This window comes from Paroedura picta, chromosome 2 (assembly GCF_049243985.1).
Source record: "Paroedura picta isolate Pp20150507F chromosome 2, Ppicta_v3.0, whole genome shotgun sequence".
NCBI classification, from domain to species: Eukaryota; Metazoa; Chordata; class Lepidosauria; order Squamata; family Gekkonidae; genus Paroedura; species Paroedura picta.
In genome coordinates, this window is record NC_135370.1 from 61,785,132 (window position 1) to 61,810,883 (window position 25,752).

At 43.9% G+C, this 25,752-nt stretch overlaps 1 protein-coding gene across 2 annotated transcripts in view; it reads left to right on the forward strand.

Annotated features, from left to right (window-relative positions):
• Window positions 1–6,226: 6,226 nt before the first annotated feature.
• Window positions 6,227–25,752, forward strand: part of MARCO (macrophage receptor with collagenous structure) — a 29,244-nt gene continuing 9,718 nt past the window's right edge. For both annotated transcript variants that reach the window (XM_077320288.1, XM_077320289.1), the window contains exons 1-12: window positions 6,227–6,385; window positions 7,851–7,952; window positions 10,432–10,626; window positions 11,790–11,825; window positions 12,794–12,847; window positions 13,345–13,407; window positions 13,490–13,522; window positions 14,176–14,220; window positions 14,557–14,592; window positions 16,435–16,533; window positions 19,095–19,202; window positions 19,429–19,464. In XM_077320288.1, coding sequence (XP_077176403.1) covers window positions 6,271–6,385; window positions 7,851–7,952; window positions 10,432–10,626; window positions 11,790–11,825; window positions 12,794–12,847; window positions 13,345–13,407; window positions 13,490–13,522; window positions 14,176–14,220; window positions 14,557–14,592; window positions 16,435–16,533; window positions 19,095–19,202; window positions 19,429–19,464 — 922 coding nt within the window. In that variant the 5' untranslated portion in view covers window positions 6,227–6,270. The remainder of the gene's footprint in view (window positions 6,386–7,850; window positions 7,953–10,431; window positions 10,627–11,789; window positions 11,826–12,793; window positions 12,848–13,344; window positions 13,408–13,489; window positions 13,523–14,175; window positions 14,221–14,556; window positions 14,593–16,434; window positions 16,534–19,094; window positions 19,203–19,428; window positions 19,465–25,752) is intronic.

Sequence of the window (25,752 nt, forward strand, 5' to 3'; positions counted from 1 at the left end):
AAAGCAATCTCGTGTTTCAATACCTTGCCACTACTGTGCTAATATGTGAGTCTTTGAGACTGTTAGTACTATTGAGATGCACCAGTAATTGCAATACAGTTGATAACTCCAGCAACTGCAAAGACTATAAAGTAAAAAGGACTTAGCCAGGTTATTCAGATTTTTAAAAGGGAAATTGGCATTTCTATGGGAAAGAACCTCAGATCTGTAATGTACATCAGTGGTCCCGAACCCCCGGGCCACGGCACAGTGCCAGGCTGCGAAGGCTTTGGCGCCAGGCCGCAGATCCCTCTTCCTGCCCCCCCTGCAGCGAGAGGCTCGCCAGGCCGCGAGCAAATTGGCCGCCAAAGCGGCCAATTAGCTTGCGTCCCGGCAAGCTTCTTGCTTTGGGAAGGGGGGGGGGAAGAGAAGCTTGCTGGGCCGCAAGCTAATCTGCCGCTTTGGCTGCCGATTTCCTTGCGGCCTGGAGGGGCGGGGAGAGGAAGCCGTGGCCACCGGCGCAAATGCGCAGGTGCGGACTTGCCACATATGCGCGTTTTCGTTGAGTGGGGGCACAAATGCGCATGTGCAGCAAGTCTGCGCATGCGTGTTTGCGCCAGGTCGCCCTCTCCCCACACCCTGGCGCAGCGGTCCGTGGCCTACAAAAGGTTGTGGACCGCTGATGTACATGATTCAACAGAATATGAAGAATATCCTACAGGGGGCGTTGGGGATGCATAGTTAGCCTATTTATATTAGGAACTTCCTAGTATTTTTCAAATAATCTCCTCCTGTGTCCTGATTGGCTCCACTGGAACTTCCTGCTCCTTTGAGCACATTTCCTCTCTGATTGCCTTCAGATGGAAGAACAGTTAGACATTTAGGACTCTCTCTCACACACACATACACACACACAAGTTATTTTTCTTCACAACAAAGCTCTTTTGCATATTTAAACTCTGACAACACTTTGTACCTGGAAATTTATTTCCCAGTGAGGAACTTGCAATATGTGACAGCTTGGAAGACCTCATGGTATACCCAAGGATCATAGGACTATAGTTAGGTCCCACAACCTAGCCACCCCTTACAGGGCTTTTTTCTTCCACAGGATGACATTTGGGCTTTGTGCCTCCAGGACATTTTACTGTCCACATCCAGGCTCAACAACAACTTCTGTTATTATTCAAAGCAACAATACACGTCGTTTGTAAATAAAAGAAAGAAGTATTGCTTTCTTATTGCATTCAATACCCACTTTGTTAATTCAAAGTCTGTGAGGCATTATGAAAAATAGGGATTTGGCGTGGGGGGGGGACTTCCACAAATCACTTTCTCATCACTGTGTCCATAACAGTGGGGTTTGATCAACCTTTTCCTTTGGGTAATAGATCGATCAGCGTTATTCCCCATGGCCCTCTTCTAATTGTCATTATGTTAGTTAAGGAATTGATTTCGAGCAGATGTGGTTGAAACGTTTATAAATTAATCTGTTGCAGCCACAAAAAGGAACAGAAATCAGGTGACCTGGCACTCAGAGAAATAACCTTTGCTAGTGCCAGAGCACAACAATTCAAGAGGACTTTTCTACTCAGGCAGTTGGGTAGAACTGTACGAAATGATTCACAAAGTTATTTGGACATATTATTATGAGGATGTGATCCGTACAAATGTGGATAAGTTACTTTGGTGGGATTTTAGCATCCTTTGATGTATCACATTAACATGCTTTGTTTCAGCTCTCTTGTTTAGATTTCTGGTTGGTTCTTCAACCCAAATCCAGTTTCATTGTTTATTGAATGTCCCATTTTGTTGATTGCATTGATTCACTCTGTGTAATCCACCTTGAGTCTCAGTGAGAAATATGGACTATAAATAACACATAAAAGACAGAGTGGCAGATAAAGGGAGGTTGGCTATTGAATGGATTGGCTGATGGATGCCCTTCTCCTTTGTTTCAATGTCGCTCCTTATTCCTCCCTGAAATCTAAAACAAAATATTCACATTTTTTCTTTCATGAGAAGATGCATAACTTTTGTATACATTAGGACTTTGTACATCTCTCATAGAGATATCACAGAACAGAAAATAAACAATGCTTCTGCTTCCATTGCAATACATCTCTGGCACATCTGAACCAGCTTTTGGACATGATTACCCATGTAGAAATGTTGAAACAATGATTCACAGACAAAGGATACACAGGAATGTTTTGTTGGCTTGGGAGCCAACACCAAATGTTTTATTATTTATTTGTTTGAGAGGAAGAATGGGAAGAATGTTTGTTTGTTTATTGCATTTATATCCCACCACTTTCAGATAGTGACTCGTACCAGTTCCATGTACCTAACATTCAGAAAGTTGCTGAAGAATGTATGAAGCACTCTTCTGTGACCCATAGGATTTATCTGGTTGGCACCATCCAGAAAACAGTCGCCATAGCACAAAAATCATAATTCCAGTAAGTTAACCTCTCTTGGAGACCTTTCCTCTCCACTTCTGCTTTAGCACTAACATGCTAGATCATCTATGTATGCTGCTGTCAGTATCGAGTTTCCTGTAAAGTGCTGTGCAACTAGGTAAGTACATAGCACCATTCAGGAAGCTTTTCCGTTCAGGAATAAAGGATGTGACTTAGAGTAAGTCCAGTGAGAAGGGAGGACTGCTTTGGGGGTAATCATCCCAGGTAATTGCAGCAAGGAAAATAATGCTGATGTGGATGGGGCTGGGAGGATGTAGACTTTCCCTTTCCATATAGATACCGCCTTGGTTTTTCCAAGATCATCATAATACAGCAAATTTGAGACCAATGACATGGAAAACGGGGAAACTGTATTTGGGGCAAAGAAACACTATGAGGCCATGGGGACATGTGGAGGGAGGAGACACTGTTTCCTGTCAGCACTTTCCCAGTATCACCTTCTCTGTAGAAGACTTAGATTTTATACCCTGCTTTTCACTGTCCAAAGGAGTCTCAGAGTGGTTTATAATAGTCTTCCCTTCCTCTCCCCACACAGACACTCTGTAAGGCAGGTGAGGCTGAGAGAGCTCTGATAGAGTCTGCTCTGAAAGAAGAGTTTCTAATAGGACTGTGACTAGCACAAGGTCACCCAACTGGCCCATGGCCACCCAGCATGTGGAGGAGCATGGAGTCAAATCCAGCTTGTCACATTAGAAGCCACTGCTCTTAACCATTACACAAGTCATACAAATTGCCACTGCCTGAAATAGATGTAGCTAGAGCACAGTAAGAAGAAGCTGTTGCAGTAGGATGGTGTAAGTATTTTTTGACTTGCTGATTGACTTGTTATAGGATTCTTTGCCTTAAATTTGGACCTTCTGGCCAATGGATTCTCAGAACAATCCAAGGAGGGAGACACTCAGGCATTTCCTACATGGAGAGGTGATTGTGTGGTTAATAAGGTTAATGTGGTTAAAAAGGAGGAATACTTTTGACTTCTGTGTGTGTGTGTGTGTGTGTGTGTGTGTGTGTGTGTGTGTGTATGGAGGGACATGCTACACAGCCCCCTATCCCATCTCAAGCAGCCTTTTCCTTCAGGGGAATTTATTTCTGCAGTCTGGAGAGGAGCTTTCATCTGTGGGTTCTCCAAGTCCCACCTGGGGTCTGACATCCCTGAACAGTGGCACGGATGCTAGCCCACAGCTGTGACCTGGAGATCCTGCTTCAGTAGTTTCTTGAAGCCTGTAGGATATTTCAGGGGGTTCTCGATGATAAAAAAAGTTGAGAAAAACTGACATAGACCGTTTATGCACTGGAGGTTTCATGCCAGCTGCAGGGTGGAGTTTTAGTCATGGCAGGTTGCCCCACCTCTTCCTGCACCCACATGGGGGAGCATTTGGCCTGGTGCACCTCATCCACCCCCTATCTGTCCTCCTGATAGGGGGGTGGGGCAGTGAAGTTCCCAGTGCATAAACGGTCATAGAGGCAGTAATTGAGAAAACTTCTGTAAGTTCCTTGCCAGCCTATGTTGCATGTTTGATTGTAACACCTGTTTTTTTATTGACTTTGATATCAAACTGAACTGGAAAATGCACAGACTGAAAGGTTTTCAGTTCTTCAATCAATTTTTGCTATCAATTAAATATTCTAATTGAAGGAAGAAATGTGACAAGTTTATGAATTATTTGGTGTTTATTGTTATTAGCAATTACTGCCATGTAGCACTTTTCTTTGTTTCCCGCCGTGGCATCCCTCCACTTCCATGGGATCCAAAGCCAGAGAGTCACTCCCCCCCTCTTAAGTAGCCCTTTTCTCCCAGGGGACTGATCTCTGTTGCCTGGAAATGACCTGCAATTCTAGCAAATCCCCAGGTCCCAACTGGAGATTGGCATCCAGCTACCTCTCTGGGGCACAGTTCCACAGAGTTCCCCCCTCCCAAGCAAGCCCTTTCATCTCTAGGAGCCCGGAGATGAGTTGTCATTGCAGAGTTCCCCCTCCAAACACGTCATTTCCCCCTGGGGAGCTGATCTCTGTAGTCTGTAGATGACCTCCAAGTCCAGGAGATTTCCACACCGTACCTGGATGTTCCTGACCCCTGTGTCAGGAATGTTACTTGAGGTTTGTAAGTGGGGCTTCAAAAATTCCCACTTTTGGGGCAGGAGCTTTTGCTATTTAGCCAGCAACCAGGAAGGCTGCAGCAAAGGTGTGCATCTGAGCGCCCATTGATTCCCTGGATGCAACAAGCTTTGCTTCTATTAAATAAATAAAATATAAATACAAAAATATTATTGTTTTTCCAGGTAGGGCATAAAAATAGCAGGTTCATCTTAAATTCACATACAATTTACAATTATCTCCAATAGTAAAATTATTTTTATGTATACCATTACGAGAGATGGCTGTTTTACATGCAGGGTCATCTTCCTGTCTAGTAAATACAGTAATGATACAAGGCATTCAAACAGCAGTCAAGTGGAACAGCAGGGGTTAGCACTATATTTGAATTCTTTCCTGGTGCCTAGAGCTCTGACAGGATATAAACAGAGTTGGTAGGTAGATCAGAACATGCAACATGTATGCCTTATGAAGGAGCAGAGCTGGATTTCAGTACACACTAAGTAAACCTCAGATGATGGGGAGCCTCCAAATGCAAAGAAATGGCTACATTATCATTTGGGCTTTTTGCTGTGGTGGTTCTTGATCTAGTTTGGGCCTCATGAAGTCTTACTCTGGTCCTGCAAACTACAAGGTGAAGCATGCTAGAAAGGTGAATACCACAAGCTTATTATTGAGATGATGATAAACTTCTAAAAACTCCTTCTGATCAGTGTGGTATACTGGTTAGTGCATTGAATTGGATTCTTGGAGATCCAGCTCAAACCTGCATTGTGCCAAGAGACCTGGGCCTCTGGCTCTCTTTCTGCAAAAGTGGTTTCACAGGGTTGTTGAAAAGATAAAATGAGGAAGGAAGAACCATATATGCTGCTCTGAATTTCTTTGAGGAAGGGCGGAATCGAAATGTACTCGACAGACAGAGGGACATTTCAGTGCAGCTGTATGGATCCATATTGGCATTCCCCTCAAATGCTATGCAAATGGACAGTACAAGTTCTAATAACTGTTCCAAGAGCTTACAGTGGGCTCCTACTTAGATGTATTTTTTTCTTGCCCTCCACTCCCCAAGTTCAGAAAGCCCAATATCTGCATGGTTTTTGTTTTGTTTTGTTTATTCTTTTGTGGGTGGATTTCTGTACAAACTAGGTAAACTTCATATTGTGGGCAGTCTCTAGATGCAAAGAAATTATTGCATTATGATCTGGAGATTATTGTTATGGGTATGAAATGCTTAATGTCACCATTTTTTGAAAGTGGCACATGTTGTAGTAAACCCATGTGGTGCGGTGGCTACAGTGTTGGACTAAGAACTGGGAGATCCCACCTCAAACCACGCCCATGCTGCCTTGAAACAGTCCATGTATTTCATAGGGCCGTTATGACACTAAAATGAAGATGGGGGAACCACGTTTGCCACTTGGAACTCCTTGGAGGACATGTGGGCTAAAAATGAAGTAGGTAGATAAGAAGCATCCATACTACCAACAGAAGTCACCTTAGAGAAGATGAGTCTTGCATTAAGAACAACACACTGGCAAGTTAGAAGTTTGGGGAGGAAGTGCGAAATATGCCACCTCAGATGTTTTCTTTTCCAGCAAGGCTAGTACAAAATTCCCCCTAGCAAATAGGAAACACCCATCTTCATGCATATTTAGTAATTAAATAAAGAGACCCCCTTTCTTCGGGTCCTTTACTTATCAGTTAAAATTTGAGCATGGATAACCAAGCCTGTTTGAATGAAGACGAGCTCTTCGGTGACCACAAAGCATTAACTCATACGGGGATGATGAAGTTTGCATCATCTGGAATCACAACCTTTGAAATAAGCGGTAAAGTATTTTCACTGACTGATAATGGCAGATGATGTGGGAGAGATCCATAGTGCAAGACTGTCAGAGCACTTTTCATTGTGGTATCATATGGCACTGCCTTATTTCAACAACTGCCCAGAGAAACACAGTCATGCTCGTTCGGTGATTAACAAAAGACTTGTTGTTTGTATGTCTGTCAGATGAATGGGGAATGGCTTGTGTGTGTGTTTTATCTGGGAACCCAAAATGGGATCTTAGGTAAATAATATTCCGTTTTCATCATGCTTAGACCAGCTAATTAGGACCTAAAACATGATGAGCCAAGAGCCCATGTGATAATTAATATTATGGAGCCGTCAAGATATTAAGAAAATATTATGAAGGATCTCAAACACTGAGGAAGTTTGGGAAAATGGGATATTATTTACCTAGGAACCCGTTTTGGTTGTGATTTATTTATGTGATGGTTTTGGATGATTTACAAATTTTGAATCATTATATAAAGAAGAAATAAAAAGATCCATTACTGATTTGGAATAGCCTGGACAATTCCTATCTATTTTGTTTGGATTGGAGTTACCAAAAGGAATTGATGGTTCGCTTGGAGTTAACGTGAAATAACCTTTCAGAGAAAGCCGGTGTATTAATCCAACCTTGTTAATTGCTCAGCATGTGTCTAGATTCCGTTTACCCCATTAGTTGGTTTAATATACTTCTATACTGTTTTTCCACAAGAGAAAATCTTTCAGGGAACGATGAGTCAATGCTGTGGCGTGTGGAAGCATCCCCAGGATGAGTGACGCACCAAAAGCCCCTCAAAAGCCACACTGTACTCTTTTTACTCACCTCACAGAAAAAGGAGGGCGTGAAACAGCTCTTAAGCAGGGGGGTCACAAGCATTAGGATGCTATGTGGGTGCAGTCCTGTGCGCACTTATTTGTTCACCACAGGACTAGGTTCCAAGCAACTGTGCAGAGGGACCTGTGACTTCTCTGAAAAGAAGGAGGAAAGAGACAGTAGATCTTTATCTGGAAATAAAACACAGTTTTCAGATACCTTAAAGAAGCAGAATATCATACCCTTGATAATCCAAGGGCACCATTAATCCCTAAAAATCCATCGTACTCCTGTTGACTCAGTACTAAGTAAATGATTTCAGTGGGTTGGATGTTATACCTCTCCTGCTCTGGCAAAAGTAGTTTTGCTCCATCAAAAGACTGTGGTTGTGGTCCTAAGGACACTTCCCAGGGAGTTCGTCTCACTGAATAACATGGTGCTTACTTCTGAGCAGACCTGTTTAGGGTTGTTCCCTTTCTCACTGTGCAGAATAAATCCTTACGATCCAATCCAGTAGGATTTTATCCAAAATAACTGTGCCTAGGACTGTAGCCTTAAAGATCAATGTATCACACCCTATACATTGATCATTCAGGAATGACATGTCTCTATTACTTATTTCTTTAATTTTTCCCACAACACTTAGAACCCAAAAGCCAGAAAAGGTGTTCCAACAACTGCGCATGGACTATGGTTATAGTGTACCTGATTATGCTCACTGCAGGCTTCGGGATATTGTCTTATACAGGTAATCAGTCTTAAAACTGGGTGACCTTGGGCTAGTCACAGTCCTGTTAGAGCTGTTCTCACAGAGCAGTTCTCTCAGAGCTCTCTCAGCCTCATTTAACTCACAGGGTTCTCTGCTGTGGGGAGAGGAAGAGAAGGCGAATGTAAGCCACATTGAATCTCCTTTGGGTAGTGAAAAGTATGGTATAAAAACTAACTCTTCTTCTCCTAAATGTTATCAAACTGTCCTGGATCAAACAGCAAAGATTATGTATACAGGACATTTTCAGTATCTTGTTTATCAGTCTATCTCAGGTATGATCCTTAGGGAGAAAGGGAGAGTCTGGCACGTCCCACCACCAAGGATGAGGTCCTGGATGGGGAAAAGACACTTGCGCCAGAAGGAGAAACCCATTTACTCCCAGGGAGGCATGCTGATAAAGCTGGCTTCCAGGAACCATTTCTTGATTGACTGCTGTCTTTTAGAATATGAATAAATCAGTTTATATTTTGGGGGATGATTGTCTGCCACAATTACCTTAAAGTTCCAGGAAGCATTCCATTATAAATATTTGCACATGCCTGAATAAAACCCCTGTACATGTTAACATAATGCTTCACAAGTGTAATCTAATCTAAAAGATTTAAGGCATTTCTAATGTGGATAGCAGCCCCCCCTCCCCCCAGAAAACAAAGGATTCACTGAAGACAAATTTCCAGGGTAAATATATCACTCTTGCCTCTCAAACCTTTCCCCAGAAGCTTTGACATCCAGCCAAACGTAAGACATCTCTGTTCTCATAAGGACAATGGTAGGCTGGCTAGATTTTTATAATACTTTCTCTACTACATGATATTAGTGTAAGGTGACCAGATTTTAACATTCGTAAAGCGGGACACCATTGACTGGGGGGGGGGGTTCTTGATTAAAAATTTAGTCTATATAGAGCAACAAAAAGTTTCATAGAACACATAGAACACAAAAAAGTATTGTAATATATATTTTTTAATTTCAACATAAATACAATTTGCCAGGTACCCCCAGATGTCCCTCCAAAAGTGGGACAAACTGGTGACTTTATATTAGTGACTTTTAAAAAATCATCCCAAAGCCGCGTGACTATGAAATAGTTACCCTGAGAGATAAAACTGAACATGTCTGTGCAAACTTATTTTTTCTAAAATGAGTTTGGAACATTATAAATGCTCATGGAGCCAGAAGAATGAGGATCAGTTCACACATGCATGTGAAGCATGGATTTTTTTTTTTGCACTTCATGGTTCACAACTGAGCTCAGGAGCATACCCTACCTATAAAGAGAGCCAATGCCATAGAATCTCCACTCTGCCATAGAAGGTTGTTGGGTGGCCAGTCAGAGACTTTTAGCGTAATTTACCTCACAGGGTTGTAGTGAATAACCTGGAGAACAATATAAGCCTCCTTGCTTAGAAGATGGGGCATAAATCAAGTGGATGAATAATGGCATGGGATCTGCTGCTATGCATCTATTCCCACACAACTTGCAGTGTGTAAGAGAGCATTGGGGTTACCTTCCATGCCTACATTTACATACTCTAAAGCAGTAGTCCCCAACCCCCAGTCCGGAGACCGGTACCAGTCCATGGATCAGTCGATACCGGGCCGCGGCTTCGCCTTGTCCTCCTCCCCGGCTGCTGCCTTGGGGGCTGCCCTGCCACTCTGCCGCCAGCTCACCTTTGGTGCTCTCGTGTGGTCGCCATGACTGGGGATCACCCTTGGCGTGGCACTGTGCAGCTACTGCTGGCAGCGCCCCCCAGCGGGAGGCGGGAAAACAGGGTGCCAGCAGGAAAGCAAGTGGAGCAGGGGCTCAGGCAGCAGTGACATCCTTTGGCAAAAGACTACCCCTACCCGGGCCTCAGTAAAAATGTCAAGCGTTGACCGGTCCCCGGTGATAAAAAAGGTTGGGGACCACTGCTCTAAAGCATGCTTTCTCAATCAGGGTTTTATGAAACCCTGGGGTTCCTTGATGTCCCTGTAAGGATTTCCCAAATAGCAATAGTATATTTAAAACTGGTTAAACATTTATCAGGTATCATGACCATATATAGTCATGTTGACCTGCTTCCCTCTCCCAAAATGGCCAGTGATGGACCTGGAGGGGGTGGGGCCCCAGGTGGGCATGTACACAGCTCTGCTTCCCAACCATATTCTGCATTATTGCACCACTTCTGGGGTTTCTCGAAGCCTGAACAATGTTTCAGGGGGTTCTCAACAGTAAAAAAGTTGAGAAAGGCTGCTACAGAGGCTAGCAGTGTCTGATGCTGTGACCACGGTCCCTCAGGCTTGACCAGCTGGTAGCAGCAGCATAGGAACAGTCAGTCATTCTATGGCATCTCCTTGGAAAGGATTTAAGGTTGCCATTAGAAAACCAGTACGTTTGGATAATAGCTCCTTGAAGAAATAGGTGGAGGGCTAATACCCATTTCATTTTTTAATGACTTCTTGCCTTCAATCTTGACAGTCTATAAGAACGTCAAACAGCTAGATCACATAACAGAAAACCAGGAGAATTCCTTTCCCAATAAAACTGGACCGATTTATGGGGAAATGAACTTCCAGAGAGGGGAAGGAAGCTGGATGGGAAACATAAAGGAAGAAATCCACATCATCAAGCTGAGCAACCAACAACTGCGACTGAAAATTGACAATGTTACAGGTGTGTCCTTACCTCACCCACTTGCTGTATAATATTTTTTCCACCCTTGTAACGAGCATATTAAATACACTTTTGTTGTTGTTGTTGCCATCCAGCCACAGCTGGCCCCCATGGGGTTTTCAAGGCAAGAGACGTTTGGAGGTGATTTGGCGTTGGCTGCCTCTGCACCATGCCCCTTGGATTCCTTGGAGGTCTCCCACCCAAATACTAGTCAAGGCCGACCCTGCTTAGCTTCCAAGACCTCATGAGATCGGGCTGGCCTGGGTGATCCAGATCAGGAGGACTGAGGACTGTAAATAAAATGGCAGCACTTGCATGTGTCTATCCAGATGACAGATATTTAGATCAGGTTCAGCAGGGCCTGTCCAATTCACAATCATGCACCTCTCCCAGCAAGGCTTCACAGGTCAGGGAAAAGAGGTTCTTCACTGATTATGCAGTTCCATGATGCAGTTAAGAATTGGTGTTGCTGGTTTGTTTGATCAGCCTATATTTCAGCTGATTACACGATTCTTAGTGCAGAAATCAACACTTCTCCCCAATTATTAATCCCACCTCCCATCAACACTGCTACCCTTTATCCTCAAATTTTCCCCTATTCTGGGAAATCTGGCTTCCTAGACAAGACAGAGTACATGAAGATAATGCAAACCCTGTAAATTAACATGTGATGCCTTGTTTATCAGGGCTTGACCAAACCCTGTTTTCAATATTTGAATAGTTAGCTTCATAGCTTTTCTGTCCTATCTTATACACAATGGAAGCACATCAGGCAAATTGACAACCAGACATTATATTGTGAAAACCTTGGCGAGCCATCAAAAAGCCTCCTCAGAAAGCTTTGTTGCAGCGGTTTCTGACAGCCAGAATGGGGAGTGGCTTGTTAGACAGTAGATGGGGCAGCTAGCAAAAATGTCTGAGACCAATCAAAGGAAGATGGAACTACCAAATTACCAGGAGCCCTTGCTGAGCTGCAAGAAGATGCTGCATAGGTTGGTATGGGGAGATACAGATTAAGTATAGGACTCATGCTCCTTGAAGAAAAATTAAGCATTTCTGCAGAAGACTGAGGTGCAGCGTGCATTGCAGACTTTTTTTTAACCACTGGTAGGGTTTTTTAAAAAGGTCTGAGCATTTTCAACTGATATCAATGTCTGTTTCAGAACAACTTGAAGGAAAAGGTCTTCCAGGACCTCCAGGTCAGTATATATTCCACTCTTCACCTTCCAGCATTTCTTGTAAAATTTGAACGGGTAGATCAGTTAATTTAGCTGCATGTTGATCTGGCATGTTGTAGTGGTTGGATTGGGAGACTCTGGCTGGGATCCCCACTGTGCCACAGAAGCTTGCTAGGCAATGATGGGCCATCCACTCTCCTAAGGTCTGTTGTGACGATCAAAGGGAAGAGTGAATTATGAAGTCATTGCTTTGGGTCTCCAATACAGAAATATTCAAAAACTGGCAGAAAATATCTGTCAATCAAGAAGGGCAGAGTTTTCATAGGTCAGCTCAAGTATCTTGAAAGAAAGGTAAAGACATAGGGGCCTTCACTTGACAAAGTACTGTTTAATATATGATTGGTTATAGCTGGTTGTGCAATGCATGCTTCTCAGGTTATATATATGTGGTCTAAAAGAGAGCCATCTTGGTGTAGTGGTCAGGAGTGTGGACTTCTAATCTGGCAAGCTGGGTTTGATTCCCCACTCCCCCATATGCATCCAGGTGGGCGACCTTGGGTTCGCCACAGCACTGATAAAGCTGTTCTGACTGAGCAGTGATATCAGGGCTCTCTCAGCCTCACCTACCTCACAGGGTGTCTGTTGGGGGGAGAGGAAAGGGAAGGCAATTGTAAGCCACTTTGAGACGCCTTAGAGTAAAGAAAAGTGGCGTATAAGAACGAACTCTTCTTCTTCTTAAAAAAGAGATATGTAGGCAGTGCTGTCTTTCATGTTATAGCTTAGAAGGGAGAAAAACTTGAATGTGAAATGATTCTCAAGTTCTGTTTGGATTAAACTAAGAGTAGTTAAAGAACTCAGGCTGTGGTCCAAACTTCTGAATGTACACTAGGCCAATGAGGATTTAGCGATGCTGCCCTGTTTTCATTTCTGCCTTTCAAAACTCAGTAAAATGAAATAATCACTGTGTGTTTCTTTTTTTCCATGTTGAGGTGCCAAAGGAGAACGAGGAGTTCCAGGAACAAAAGGAGACCAAGGCAAAAAAGGTTAGTTTTCACTCATGCTGCCTGTTCGTGGAGAGCCAGCTTGGTATAGTGGTTAAGAGCGGCGGCCTCAAGTCTGAAGATTCCGCACTCCTCCTCCACAGGCAGTCAGCTGGGCCAGCCACAGTTTCTCTCAGAGCACTTTCATCTTCCCCTGCCTCACAGGGGAGAAGAAGAGCAGGTGACTGTCAGCCACTTAGAGACCCCTTCAGATAGTAAAGTGGGGTACAAAAAGCAGATCTTCTTCATTAAAAGATGCAGAAATATATTGGGAGCTGGACCCCAAATGGTGGTAAAACTAATAACTATACCAAATTCGGCGTAACGGCAACTTGCAGTTGGTGCTATGGCCTGGCCAGAAGACCAGTAAGATTGAATGAGAAATCCACAAAAATTGTTAATTGTAATTTGTTAAATCAAATCAAGGACAGCGTTACAACCTTGACAAGAATTGTACCTTCTAACCAGCCAAATATATATATGGCCATTTTTTTTTTCAGGAGACAAAGGTGAAAAAGGAGAGTTCGGTCTAAAAGGAAACAAAGGGGATCTAGGGCCAAAGGGTAAGCAAGTCACAGAGAGCATATGTAATAATTCTGAACAAAACTAAGCTGATTTTGAAACAGAATGCATTTGGTATTTCAGGTGTTGGACATCCAGGAACAAAAGGAGACAATGGTAATTATAGGAACTGTCCACCTACGAAACCCCCTATAATTTTACTGAAATAGGAAAGAGAATGTGAGTTATAGCATGCCAAGTGCTATGTAGTATTTACGCCTAGTCTGTTACAGGAATTTCCCAAAATCACTGATGGGTCTGTGTCTTTGTGGAAGATATCGCTGGCCTTGTGGCTCTTATCCTATGTATAGTATGCGTTGCTTTGAAATAAAGGGAGCAATCAAAAGGGATTTTGGTAGGCTTCTTAGAGTGAAAGTAAACAAGGGAATCTTACAGGCACCCCTCTCTCTCTCTACACTATGGAACAGTGCATCTCAGTTAACAGATACTTCCCTGGCCCATGTCTTCACCTTTGCAGCTTCCCTGTCCCCATCACATTTCCTTGCAGGATTCTAGATATTTCTATATGTGCCTGCCCCTCTTTACTGACCCCCAGCAAGTGTTCTTGTATAAGAACAAATGCAGGCCAGTCCTATGTATATTTACTCCTAGTTCCACTGTAAAAGATAGTGATTCTAAGCAAAGTCACATTCTTTTAAGTCTTTTGAAGTCAATGGGTTTAGAAGGGGTTAGCTCTCTCAGTCCACTGCCTTTCATCAGAGGTAGTTGTGCATATAACTACAATCTTATTGTTTGTATTTATATTTTAGGAATTCCAGGAATGAGAGGACCTCCTGGTGTCCCGGGAGAAAAGGGTGAAATACCTGTTTTGTTATTTAACTGGCTGCTGTTCTAATCTTGCCATTTTCTTTATATTTAATTGTTACATTTAAGTAGTGATACATTCCTAGACTTTCTCAGTTTTAATTATCTCCTGGTGGTTGAATTTCCTTCTTGCTGATCTGTTGGTGGCATTATCTTGTCTTTTAATGGTTTCATTGCTTTGCTTTTTGCAAGCTTCTTTACAGTAGTAAGGCTGAAATGTTTCAGATAAATAAATAAAATGTGGTAATGGAAGCTAAAAATCATGGGATGTCCAACCTCCCTTGTTACAACTTTTTATTAATAGTGTTCCTGTATGTTCATTTTAGGAATAGCGGGAACAAAGGGAATCAAAGGAGATCCAGGTATGTTGGGCGATGTAGTTTCCCTTCACTGACTAAGCATCACACAACTTAACATTAGCATTCCACACATGTCTATCAAGAGCCGGTGTGGTGTGGTGTTGTGGGTAAGAGTGCTGGACTGGTATCTGACCTGAGTTTGAATCCCTTGTCCTGCCAAGGAAGTTCACTGAATACTCTCTCAGCCTAACCTACATCACACAGGTAGGAGAGGAGAGGAGAGGAGAGGAGAGGAGAGGAGAGGAGAGGAGAGGAGAGGAGAGGAGAGGAGAGGAGAGGAGAGGAGAGGAGAGGAGAGGAGAGGAGAGGAGAGGAGAGGAGAAATGATGTCAGCCATTTTGGGTCTCCACTGGGGAGAAAGGTGGGGCATAAATGAATTAAATAAGCAGCCAGCAAAATAATTATTTGTATGTTGCTCTTCCATAATTTCAGAGTAATTGCAACATGGCAATAACCTTGATTTACCCCAGTCCATTTGGTATCTGAATTTGTCTCCTTTGAACAAACCGGTGTCCTTTTGTGAATGTAAGACCATAACAGGAGCTCTGCTGGGGTTAGACCAATGATCCATCTAGTCCATATCCTGTTTGCCATAGTGACTAAACAGATGCCCCCAGAAAGCCTACAGAGGCCATAAACCTCCCTTTATTTTTGCCTCTCCACAGTGACTGGCATTCCGAGGCAGTGTTTCTTAAAGTTTGTCCTCACATATAACAAACACACAGGTACTCACAAATCTGATTTCCATGCATACCTATACATTTCCAAGAATGTCCAGCCAGATACCTCTGAAAAAGTTTCCTTATAAAATGTGCCGTATAAATATAAACTAGAGACACATGCCATGTGCCTACATTTTTACCAAGTTGAAAGATCTCTCAGAACATGGTGAGAGAGCCTGGATTTGGGCCAGATACAGATTTCACATAGGAGTGAAGTCACAGTGCAATGGAGCTTACCCTGCAGCAGAAAATCCTCACCCTGGCATGGAGGATGGGGTGTCTGTCTGTGCATTAGGATTGCCAACCTCCAGGTGGCACCTGAACATCTCTTACAACTGACCTCCAAGCGACAGAGAACATTTCCCTGAGAGAAAATGACTACTTTGGAGGGTGGACTGTGTGGCATCATACCAACTGAGGCTCTCTCCTAAATTCTACCCTCCCCAGGCTCCATCCCCAAAACTCCAGGTCTGCATACATTTAGTTCATTATTTACCATATTTATTATTTATCATTATTTACCATCTTTTGAACCCCTAAAGCAGTTTCCACCATTTCTTGTTGAAAGGAATTATATGAACATTACACAGACAAGGGAGAAGGTTTAGATGGTCTGTGCATTTTGTGTCAAGTATGTCTGTTCCCCCATTCCTAAAGTGCAAAGGTGGGGAAGAACCCGCCCAGGGAATAGACTACTAACAACAGGATGTCAACCTATGGCGACTGTAACCTTTATATAATGTACTTGGCTAGAGCCATCTGAGGTTGATAGTCTTGATAGCCAGCATGGTCTGGTGGGTAAGAGCCGTGGGCTCTAATCTGTGGAACTGGGTTTGATTCCCCACTTTCACTTTCAGCAAGCTGGTGACCTTGGGCTAATCACAGTTCTCTTAGAGCCTCACCTACCTCACAGGGTGTCTGCTGTGAGGAGAGGAAGGGAAAGGTGTTTGTTAACTACTTTGGACTCCTTCAGATAGTGAAAAGCAAGATACAAAAACCCAGCTCTTCCTCTTGTACCTACCTGACTAGCTCCAAGGGAAGTCATTCAGAATATCCTATGATATCAGTATGGCAACCATTGTGTGCAATAAATGCACACAAATGTTATTTCTTTTTCATCCAGGTATTCCAGGTGAAAATGGAAATGCAAGTCATCTTGTGCTTACTGGACCAAAAGGAGAACCAGGAACAAAAGGAGAAAGGGGAGAAAGGGGATATCAAGGTATGATTTGTCAAGAGCTTTGTACTGTGCAAGAGTTTTAAGTAGTTTCTAAGATAATTGTCTTTCTATGATTTGAATTGGAGGTGAAAATTTCACTGGTACTGATTATGCACAGGTGGGGAAAAGGCTGTTTCAGTGCCTTAATGACAGTGGGGCAAATCCCCGCTTATGCATGATGTCTCTGTCAGCCCCCTCCTGGCCCTGGCCTGCCCTACATTAAGGAAATGCTGATTTTTCTGTGTTCCCTTTTTAAATGTAGGCACCACTGGTGGCTATGTCAGGCCCGGCTCCTTCTCCTATCTGTGGTGTCCCAGCAGGGACAAAAAATGCCCCATTTGGTTCCATGGCGTTTTGCAGTGCTGTGATGCCATGGCACTTTATGGGGAGTTTTTTCACCCACACCTCCACAGTGGTGTAAAAAAAAACCCTCCTCCCCACTGCTATGGTGAGGCGTGGTGGACTCTTTCTGCCCCAGAGTTGTGCTTGCACATGCAGAACTCTGGGCATGGACCATGTGTCCCAGGGGGATTTCTTCCCCCGTTAGTACATGGGAAGTGGCAGAGCAGAATGCAAGAAATCAGCATTGGATGTCAGAAAAGTTGGAAATGCCATAGGAGTGGATTGTCAACCACAATACAGGAACAAGAGGCACTATCAGTGGGAAGACAAGGCCATAACTGACAGCTGCCCAGGCTGAACTAAATGGCTTCAAATCTCCGTGAGGTCAAGAGGAGCCAATGAGTCACTTGAGTTCACAAGGTCACTCTGAAGCCTGAGAAGATACCGAAGCCCAGAGAACTTCCTCACCCTTCCTCTCAGCTGGCTTCTTTCTTACTATAGTAGAGTACAGAGGGAAAAGTTCCTGTTTCTGGCTAGAAGATTTCCTAACAGCCACAGAGTATTATGCACATGCATGAAGATTTGGGCTCCTCTAGCAGCTAACAGAGGCCATGCAAGTTTAAATTGTGGTTCCCACCCTTCATTTATGAATGATTCAGAGAAAGAGCCACACCCAGAGACAAAGTCTGCACAAGGGATATTGTTTAGATATGCATTTTTAAAGGGTTGGGAGTTTTGTGTTTCTGCACTGAAATGTGCCTATTCAGGCACAGACCAGAATTGCTCCCTCACTTGTCCCGCAGCAAAGGAATCTCCAGAAAACCAATTTTCATTTTTAAAATGGGGACTAATGGGGTCTAATTCAGGGCTGCCAAAAGTGATAATGCATGTAACTGGGTAGCCCTTTTTCTCATTGCCATCCTCCCTCTCCCCCCCCCTCCATTCTGAAATATCTGCCTTTTTATTGCCTCCTCCCTTCCCCCCAATACAATTTTTAAAAAGCCGAGTTATAACGTTATAACATGTCACTGCTGTGTAAGACTACAAGACTGCTTTTTAAAAACTTATAAACAGTGTTGTAACACAATTACCCTTAGAGAAGGGTGAAAAAGGTAAAGGATGATTGTGTTACAATACTGTTTCTAAGTTCTAAAATAAAGTCTTACAGTCTTACACAGCAGTGTCATTATGTTATAATGTTATAACAGGTTTTTTAAAAATTACATTCAGAACACTTTGGGGGAAGGGGAGGCAATCAAGGGCACAAAATGGTGGGATTAAAGGGTGCAACGAAAACAAAGGTGCAAGCAGGCACCGTTTTGAAAAAAACACACATTTTTGGAAAAAGGGAAGGGAGCAAAGCAGGCTGGTAGGCTGCCTCCATCAGACTCAGTGCAGAAAGCATGCTGCAGATTTCAGGCTGTGAAATAAGGGGGGGGATCCCAAATGTGGAAAGGCTAGGGTCAACTCACAGCATCTAAAGCAAATCCAAAGCAAAGCTAAAACCAGTTATATCTCCTAATGCAGAAACGATCAGAGAGAGTCAGATTATGGCTGCTTCTGTATTGCATTTCCATGTATGTCGGGGAGGGGGGCTGAAGGTTGTGTACAATATTATTAACATTATGTCGGTATTAAAAGTGTCTATCTAAACAAGTAGAGGACAGGAAGGTCTGGAGGATCATTGTCCATGGGGTCGCGATGGGTCGGACATGACTTAGCACCTGACAATAACAATCTAAACAAGAGACTGGTTCCCTCCCTCCAATCCCATTCCTTTCATGAGTATTATGATTAATGACCCAATGCACCTGAGACAAATATCTCCCCTCACACCATCCCTTCACTGGAACTGTTCCTTGGGTTCCAGCACAAGTCAGCTGCATCCATGTTGTATGACCTACCCTCTTATAGTACAGTGCACACAGTTTTTCAGTGAAGACCTTCCCAAAAATGGCTGGCCTGTTAAATCAAGTCCATGCTCATAATGACCAATTCTGAGACTGAAAATGCAAAATGGACAAGAGCAGGATCAATTGGCCAGTCACAGGACTCTCCCCTGTTGGTTATGTGATAATTCTCAAATAAGTGGCTGCTGAATCCTTAATATAGTGAATAATAATATCAATGTGTTATTTCTTTAATGCCTGAGAACTCATCTCATCAGCAACGCCCCCCCCCCTATATCAGGCTTAACATTTAAAAGGAGTTTTGTTTCATAGGCCTCCCTGGAATTCAAGGAACGCCTGGTGAGAAAGGAGATGTGGGGCCAAGAGGACCAATTGGTGCTGAAGGACAGAAGGGTGACAAAGGGCAACAAGGCAATAAGGGTAAGAGAACAAGGCTCAATACCAAATCTAAACCGTAGGTGCCATTTTTAAGCTCAGGAAATAGCCTTATTGTGCAGGCAAGTGGCTGAAGGTAAGCATGAACACAGTCCTATTGTCTGGATGCTTTTCTGTTCTCTATCTCGCATACCATTCTGATATCCTTTGGAGCTGGCCATGAGACAGGGAAGCATCTATGTATTAGCCAAACCTATATGCTCTCTTTCAGGTATGACGGGTTTCACAGGAACTCCTGGAGAAAAAGGTACACTATATGGCAATACAATTTTGTTTCTCTTTTAAAGATAGATTGTTTAAAAACTTACGTTGCTATTCTGCCTTTATTCCCTCAGGGAACTCAAGGCAGCTCTATGGTTATTTCCACCAGGCACTGACAAAACCAAACTTCGTTATAGAATCATAGAATCATAGAGTTGGAAGGGGCCATACAAGCCATCTAGTCCAACCCCCTGCTCAACGCAGGATCAGCCCTAAGCATCCTAAAGCATCCAAGAAAAGTGTGTATCCAACCTTTGCTTGAAGACTTCCAGTGAGGGGGAGCTCACCACCTCCTTAGGCAGCCTATTTTACTGCTGAACTACTCTGACTGTGAAAAACTTTTTCCTGATATCTTGCCTATATCGTTGTACTTGAAGTTTAAACCCATTACTGCGTGTCCTCTCCTCTGCAGCCAGCAGAAACAGCATCCTGCCCTCCTCCAAGTGACAACCTTTCAAATACTTAAAGAGGGCCATCATGTCCCCTCTCAACCTCCTTTTCTCCAGGCTGAACATTCCCAAGTCTCTCAACCTATCTTCATAGGGCTTGGTCCCTTGGCCCCAGATCATCCTTGTCACTCTCCTCTGTACCCTTTCAATTTTATCTACATCCTTCTTGAAGTGAGGCCTCCAGAACTGCACACAGTACTCCAGGTGTGGTCTGACCAGTGCCGTATACAATGGGACTATGACATCTTGTGATTTTGATGTGATGCCTCGGTTGATCCAGCCCAAAATGGCATTTGCCTTTTTTACCGCTGCATCACACTGCCTGCTCATGTTTAGTTTACAATCCACAAGTACCCCAAGGTCTCGTTCACATACAGTACTACCTAGAAGCGTATCCCCCATCCAGTAGGCATGCTTTTCATTTTTCTGACCCAGATGCAAAACTTTACACTTATCTTTATTAAATTGCATCTTGTTCTCATTTGCCCATTTTTCCATTGTGTTCAGATCTCGTTGAACTCCGTCTCTATCTTCCGGAGTATTTGCCAGTCCTCCCAATTTGGTGTCATCTGCAAACTTGATGAGTAGTCCCTCCACCCCCTCATCTAGATCATTAATAAATATGTTAAAAAGTACTGGGCCGAGCACCGAGCCCTGAGGTACCCCGCTACTCACCTCTCTCCAGTCTGATAAAACACCATTGACAACAACTCTTTGAGTGCGGTTCTCTAACCAATTCCCTATCCACCTAACGATCTGAAAATCCAGATTGCAGTCCTTCAACTTATCCATCAGAACATCATGGGGAACCTTGTCAAAAGCTTTACTAAAATCCAAGTAAATGACATCAACCGAATTTCCTCGATCCAGCAAACCTGTTACTTGGTCAAAAAAAAGAAAACTAGGTTGGTCTGGCAGGACCTGTTGGAGACAAATCCATGCTGACTTCCTTGGATCACCAAATTGTCCTCCAGATGTTTGCAGATCACTCCCTTTAATATCTGCTCCATTATCTTCCCCACAACAGAGGTCAGACTCACTGGTCTGTAGTTTCCCGGGTCATCCTTCCTCCCTTTTTTGAAGATCGGAATAACGTTTGCTCTTTCCAGTCCTCCGGGACATCTCCAGTCCTTAAAGAAGTTCCGAAGATGAAGGACAAGGGCTGTGCAAGTTCTCTGGAAAGTTCTTTGAGTACTCTCGGGTGCATTTCATCCGGACCAGGGGATTTGAACTCATCCAGTGCAGCTAAATGCCTCTCAACAACCTCTCTATCCATGTTAACCTGCCACCCAGACACTATCCTTTGGCTACAGCCATCTCTAGATGTGCCTAAACACTTTGACCTGTGGGAAAAAACAGATGTAAAATAGGCACTAAGCCTTTCTACTTTCTCTGCATCTTTCGTTAGAGTTTGTCCATCTGCACCCAACAGTGGGCCTATTTTTTTCTGGGTTGCCGTACCGTCATGTGTCCTTCAGTTAGTCAAGACATGGACCTTGTATAACCTAGACACATTAGTTCTCCCATTTCTGTAGTGATTTCAGCAGCAAGAATCTAATTCTCTACATTAACATAACAAAGAGAACTCTTTCCTATGCCGGCAAAAACTAGGAGCTGATCAGCTATCAGTGCTTGATTAACAAAGGCTCCTACATTCAATTTGCCTTTTCCTTTCCACAAGCTGTCAGTGGACTGAGCTTTGACTTCATTGTAGAAATTAATTCTGAATCTCTTGTGGCCTTATCCATTCCAACATTTGTCAGTCTACTTTATGGATTTGCTGCCTAAATCAGTACTCATTTACATAAGTGTGAATGAAAACAAATCTGGAGCACGGTAGGGCGAAACTGCTCACGATGAACTAGACTATGGTCTTACTCTGCAAGTGGCCTTTGTGATGTAGAATCATAGAATCATAGAATCATAGAGTTGGAAGGGGCCATACAGGCCATCTAGTCCAACCCCCTGCTCAACGCAGGATTAGCCCTAAGCATCCTAAAGCATCCAAGAAAAGTGTGTATCCAACTTTTGCTTGAAGACTTCCAGTGAGGGGGCGCTCACCACCTCCTTAGGCAGCCTATTCCACTGCTGAACTACTCTGACTGTGAAAAACTTTTTCCTGATATCTAGCCTATATCGTTGTACTTGAAGTTTAAACCCATTACTGCGTGTCCTTTCCTCTGCAGCCAGCAGAAACAGCATCCTGCCCTCCTCCAAGTGACAACCTTTCAAATACTTAAATGTCCCCTCTCAACCTCCTTTTCTCCAGGCTGAACATTCCCAAGTCCCTCAACCTATCTTCATAGGGCTTGGTCCCTTGGCCCCAGATCATCTTCGTTGCTCTCCTCTGTACCCTTTCAATTTTATCGATGTCCTTCTTGAAGTGAGGCCTCCAGAACTGCACACAGTACTCCAGGTGTGGTCTGACCAGTGCCGTATACAATGGGACTATGACATCTTGTGATTTTGATGTGATGCCTCTGTTGATACAGCCCAAAATGGCATTTGCCTTTTTTACCGCTGCATCACACTGCCTGCTCATGTTTAGTTTACAATCCACAAGTACCCCAAGGTCTCGTTCACACACAGTGCTACCTAGAAGCGTATCCCCCATCCAGTAGGCATGCTTTTCATTTTTCTGACCCAGATGCAGAACTTTACACTTATCTTTATTAAATTGCATCTTGTTCTCATTTGCCCATTTTTCCATTGTGTTCAGATCTCGTTGAACTCCGTCTCTATCTTCCGGAGTATTTGCCAGTCCTCCCAATTTGGTGTCATCTGCAAACTTGATGAGTAGTCCCTCCACCCCCTCATCTAGATCATTAATAAATATGTTAAAAAGTACCGGGCCGAGCACCGAGCCCTGAGGTACCCCGCTACTCACCTCTCTCCAGTCTGATGAAACACCATTGACAACAACTCTTTGAGTGCGGTTCTCTAACCAATTCCCTATCCACCTAACTATCTGAAAATCCAGATTGCAGTCCTTCAACTTATCCATCAGAACATCATGGGGAACCTTGTCAAAAGCTTTACTAAAATCCAAGTAAATGACATCAACCGAATTTCCTCGATCCAGCAAACCTGTTACTTGGTCAAAAAAGGAAACTAGGTTGGTCTGGCAGGACCTGTTGGAGACAAATCCATGCTGACTTCCTTGGATCACCAAATTATCCACCAGATGTTTGCAGATCACTCCCTTTAATATCTGTTCCATTATCTTCCCCACAACGGAGGTCAGACTCACTGGTCTGTAGTTTCCCGGGTCATCCTTCCTCCCTTTTTTGAAGATCGGAATAACGTTTGCTCTTTTCCAGTCCTCCGGGACATCTCCAGTCCTTAAAGAGGTTCCGAAGATGATGGACAAGGGCTGTGCAAGTTCTCTGGAAAGTTCTTTGAGTACTCTCGGGTGCATTTCATCTGGACCAGGGGATTTGAACTCATCCAGTGCAGCTAAATGCCTCTCGACAACCTCTCTATCCATGTTAACCTGCCACCCAGACACTATCCTTTGGCTACAGCCATCTCTAGATGTGCCTAAACACTTTGACCTGTGGGAAAAAACAGATGTAAAATAGGCACTAAGCCTTTCTGCTTTCTCTGCATCTTTCGTTAGAGTTTGTCCATCCGCACCCAACAGCGGGCCTATTGCCTCCTTTACTTTACGTTTGCTCCTCACGTAACTGAAAACTCTTTTCTTGTTACAGTGGGCTTCCCTGGCCAATCTTAGCTCACTCTCAGATTTGGCCTTTCTGATGATTGATCTACAGTGCCTAGTAACCTGTAGGTACTCTTCTTTAGAGCTCTGTCCTTCCCTCCATTTCCTGAACATTTTCCTTTTCTTTCTTAGTTCCTCTTGAAGTTCTCTGTTCATCCAAATAGGCTTCTTAGAGCTCCTGCAGTGTTTTCGTATTTCTGGAATAGTCATTGATTGAGCATGCAATAGCTCTTGTTTGAGTAGCGCCCACCCTTCACATGCTCCCTTCCCTTCCAGCATTCTCGTCCATGGTATGACACTCATCATGTCTCTGAGTTTATTAAAGTTTGCCCTACGAAAATCCAACATCCGCGTCTGGCTACAAGCTTCCTTGGCTCCCCATCTCAAAAGGAATTCTAGGAGGACATGGTCACTTCCCCCTAGGGTCCCCACCTCCTTCACCTCATCCACCAACTCTTGCCTGTTGGTCAGTATTAAGTCCAGTATGGCTGAACCTCTTGTGGGTTCATCTACCATTTGATAAATGAAATTGTCAGCCAGGCAGGTCAGAAACTTGCATGACTGAGGACGCTTCGCAGAGTTTGTTTCCCAGCACACATCTGGGAAATTGAAGTCACCCATGATGACAAGGTCCTGCCGTTTGGATATTTTCTCAAGCTGCTCACAAAGTGCAGCATCCACATCCTCTCGTTGGTCAGGCGGTCGGTAGCAGACACCAACCACCACACTGTTTGTTTTCCCCTTGCTTATTTTCACCCAGATGCTTTCCACTGTAGATATGCTCTCCTTCACTAGAATTTCCTGACAGGTAAGCCCTTTCTTCACATACAGTGCCACTCCTCCACCTCTTCGATCTATTCTGTTTTTTCTGAACAGTTCATATCCATCCACCATTACATTCCAGTCATGAGAATCATTCCACCAAGTTTCTGTGATGCCTACTAGATCATACCTTTCCATCAGCATGAGAAGTTCCAGCTCTTCCTTTTTATTGCCCATGCTTCGGGCGTTAGTATAAAGACATCTGAATCCTTTTACTTTTGGTTCCCTATGAGCTGGCCTTGCCGGTTGGGCTGCCTCCGATAGTTTTCCTTCCATACACTCCCTATGTTGATCGTCTCCTTCCCCTAGTGGCTTTAGTTTAAAGCTCTCCTGATGAATCTCCCCAGGTTCCTGCCAAACACATTCTTCCCCCAGTTTCGATAAGTGCAGTCCATCAGGTGCTAGTAGGCCTTCCTCAAGAAAGCCTATCCCATGGTCCCAGAAACCAAATCTCTCCTGCCGGCACCAACTACGCAGCCAGTGATTCATCTCCATTATCTTCCTCTCCCGACGCATTCCTCTTCCCTTGACAGGCAAGATTGAAGAGAATACCACTTGTGCCCCCATTTGCTTGAGCTTCCTCCCCAGATCTTGATAGTCTTTTTTAATAGGAGCGATGGTATTCAGGGACATGTCATTCGTTCCCACATGGACCATCACAAATGGGTAGCGATCCGTAGATTTGAGGAGTTTGGGCAGCCTTTCTGAAACATCTTTAATTTTCGCCCCTGGCAAGCAACACACCTCTCGGGTTAGGGGGTCGGGCCCAGCCACATGGCGATCCATTCCTCTTAGCAGGGAGTCTCCAATTACCAGTACTCTCCTTTTTTTTTCTTCTCAACTCCATTTCCTTCTGTCCCCATGGCCTCTTCCCTTTGTCTTAGAGTTTGTTTTGGGACCTCTTCCCTTGTTGACCCTTGCACCTCCTCTGCAAGGGCCTGAAATCTATTCTGCAGCTCCAAAGGCCCCGAGAACTGTCTCGCCCTTCGCCGTTCAGTCTTTTTCCGAACTGCCTGCAGAGGCTCCCTATTGTGGTCAACCTCCTTGTCCTCTTCAGGTCTGGTTGTATTCTCTTTATTCTCTTTATTCCATGTTGCAGAGCTCTGGACTACGAACTCCTCCCCTTTCTTACTTTGGGTCAGAGTAATAATTCTGTTTTCTAGTGCCCTAATCTTTTCCTCCAAAAGTCTTACCAGCTTACACTTGGGGCAGCTGTAGTCCATCTTGTCTTCTGGGAGGAAGGCAATCATGTCACACTCACTGCAGATGATGGGATGAGTGT